Source organism: Mytilus galloprovincialis, chromosome 8, assembly GCF_965363235.1.
Source record: "Mytilus galloprovincialis chromosome 8, xbMytGall1.hap1.1, whole genome shotgun sequence".
NCBI classification, from domain to species: Eukaryota; Metazoa; Mollusca; class Bivalvia; order Mytilida; family Mytilidae; genus Mytilus; species Mytilus galloprovincialis.
The window spans coordinates 23,235,980-23,238,300 of NC_134845.1; the positions used below are offsets into that span (position 1 = coordinate 23,235,980).

Below are 2,321 nucleotides of genomic sequence, written 5' to 3' on the forward strand. Positions count from 1 at the left end.
GGAGGGTTGAGATATCAAAAAACATGTTTAACCCCTCCGCAATTTTGCGCCTGTCCCAAGTCAGGAGCCTCTGGCCTTTGTTAGTCTTGTATGATTTTAAATTTAGTTTCTTGTGTATAATTCGGAGTTTAGTATGACGTCCATTATCACTGAACTAGTCTACATATTTGTTTAGGGGCCAGCTGAAGGACGCCTCCCGGTTTCTCGCTACATTGAAGACCCATTGGTGACCTTTGTTTGCTCTATGGTCGGATTGTTGTCGCTTTGACACATTCCCCATTTCCATTCTCAATTTTATCATCAAAGTAAACATGAAATAAAACTTAATTATAATTTTTAATGAATGAAATGACCGGAAAACATAACATAATTGTCTCCATGAATTCCCCCGTGACTCCGGGGATTGCGGATATAAATTTTGTCTCCTTTCCTCACTTTTAATATGGCCTGTAGTGAACCCGCGGTACTTTGATCCTTTGCTGCATGTCCCCGTACTATGAAATCGTAATTTTTCATTAAATTTAACTCAAGCCATTTTACATCGGCCGAGATAAAATTAGCAGCAAATTCGTACAGTCCTGATTGACCAACGGTGAAGATTCCAGAGTTTGGATCATATCCTTTCCCAACATTTGTCACTACACGATCAAATTTGACTACAGCATTTGTACCAAGTGTCACGGTTTTAGACAAAGTTGCAAAGAAAGCTGGTTGCAAACTCGGCTTACTGACTGTAAAAAGATCAGGCATGATTAAATATTACAGTATATTATATGTATAAAGACGAATAAATATTATATATTCTACAATTTATTTTTATCATCTGTTGAGAGATCAGTATTCCTGGTCACTTACTTGATAATCAAACTTTTTAACAAACGCTTTTACATATCTTTCGTATCACGTCAAATAATAATGATTATTTTTATTACGAGTCAATGATGACCAATTTCTATCTGAACATAGCTATTTTTATTTTATAATAAAGGAAAAAGCGTTGTTACACGACAACACGAGTAAGACGTACTATTACTATGATTTCATTGTCTGATTTTATTCGAACGTTCGATCTCGACAGGATTTGTCTATGTGCTGATTTTGATTGCACCTACTATTTTTATTATTATGATAAGTATAAAGGAATAAAGAAAGAAAGAAAGGTAAAACTAACCTGATTTCTGACACTTGACTTTTAACATCACATTCATTAAGTCTTCAAAGACGTCATTCCCTGCAAAATATATAAATAATAAAAAAAAAAAAAATCTTTTCACATTGTTATACCACTTTCACGTAACAACTTTAAAAATTTGTTGAACTTACCAATACTTGGAGGACAGGAACCCTGAACACCAAATGTCGCCAGAGCAGATACAAACAAGAAAACCACAATGAATGCCATTTCAACTCGACTTTCTTTCTTCGTTATTTTGCTTTTACTTTTATACGGGGATGGCGTTTTACCTCATACCAATAATTATTTTTTCAATAATTTCAAAATCGCGTGACAACTGCAGATGTTACTTATGTCTATACTTATATACAATATCATACACGAATTTGATTTTCAATGAGAGAAAAAATTAGCCGCTCTTGATGGTATGCTTACTATCTGACGGCACAAAAAAAAATACCTGAATAATTTTAGGGCGATTTAACTAAGACTAGCTATGGATCCCCCCCCCAAAAAAAATGGTACCGAACAGAATACCGTAACTGTAAAAGTTCATGCAACTGCATTTTTACATGTAAGCAGCCCTCTCTGCGACAAAGCACACAATAAATACCTTCAAAAACTCTGCACAGTCTTACTCTACTGCTATTTGAAATGAGTAAATATCTTGTGTGGTAAGTCGATGTTACAATATCTTGTGTGGTAAGTCGATGTTACAATATCTTGTGTGGTAAGTCGATGTTACAATATCTTGTGTGGTAAGTCGATTTTACAATATTGTATTGTCTTTATGTTAAGCATTCTACGTTTAGATTTACCAGAAACTCTCTGAACGACGAAATTGAAATAAATTATTCTTGTAATTGACATAAATATTACACTGCATATTTCATGTGTCTCCATGTTAACGTAAATGTAGTTATTGATATTACCATAAGAGGCAATAAATAACAAACACATTTTATATATAACTTGAAGTGTTCCGCATTTATTGGATCAGAAGTATATTATATTCTTAGCTATTTACTATAGATAACACAATGTTTGACACCTGTATTAAGGAAGTAGGACCGATTATAATACAGAATACATCAAAACTTTATTTAACAAGTCGTGATCAATCAGTGATGAAGTTTATTTAAAAAAT

General features: G+C 33.4%; 1 protein-coding gene across 1 annotated transcript; it reads right to left on the reverse strand.

Annotated features, from left to right (window-relative positions):
- Positions 1–323: 323 nt before the first annotated feature.
- LOC143043187 (complement C1q tumor necrosis factor-related protein 3-like) lies at positions 324–1,451 on the reverse strand. Its single transcript, XM_076215605.1, has 3 exons — positions 1,324–1,451; positions 1,172–1,231; positions 324–731 (listed from the first exon to the last, which is right to left on the reverse strand). Exons 1-3 carry the CDS (start codon positions 1,400–1,402, stop codon positions 337–339), a joined length of 534 nt encoding a protein of 177 aa, XP_076071720.1. The 5' UTR covers positions 1,403–1,451; the 3' UTR covers positions 324–336.
- Between the last annotated feature and the right edge of the window lie 870 nt (positions 1,452–2,321).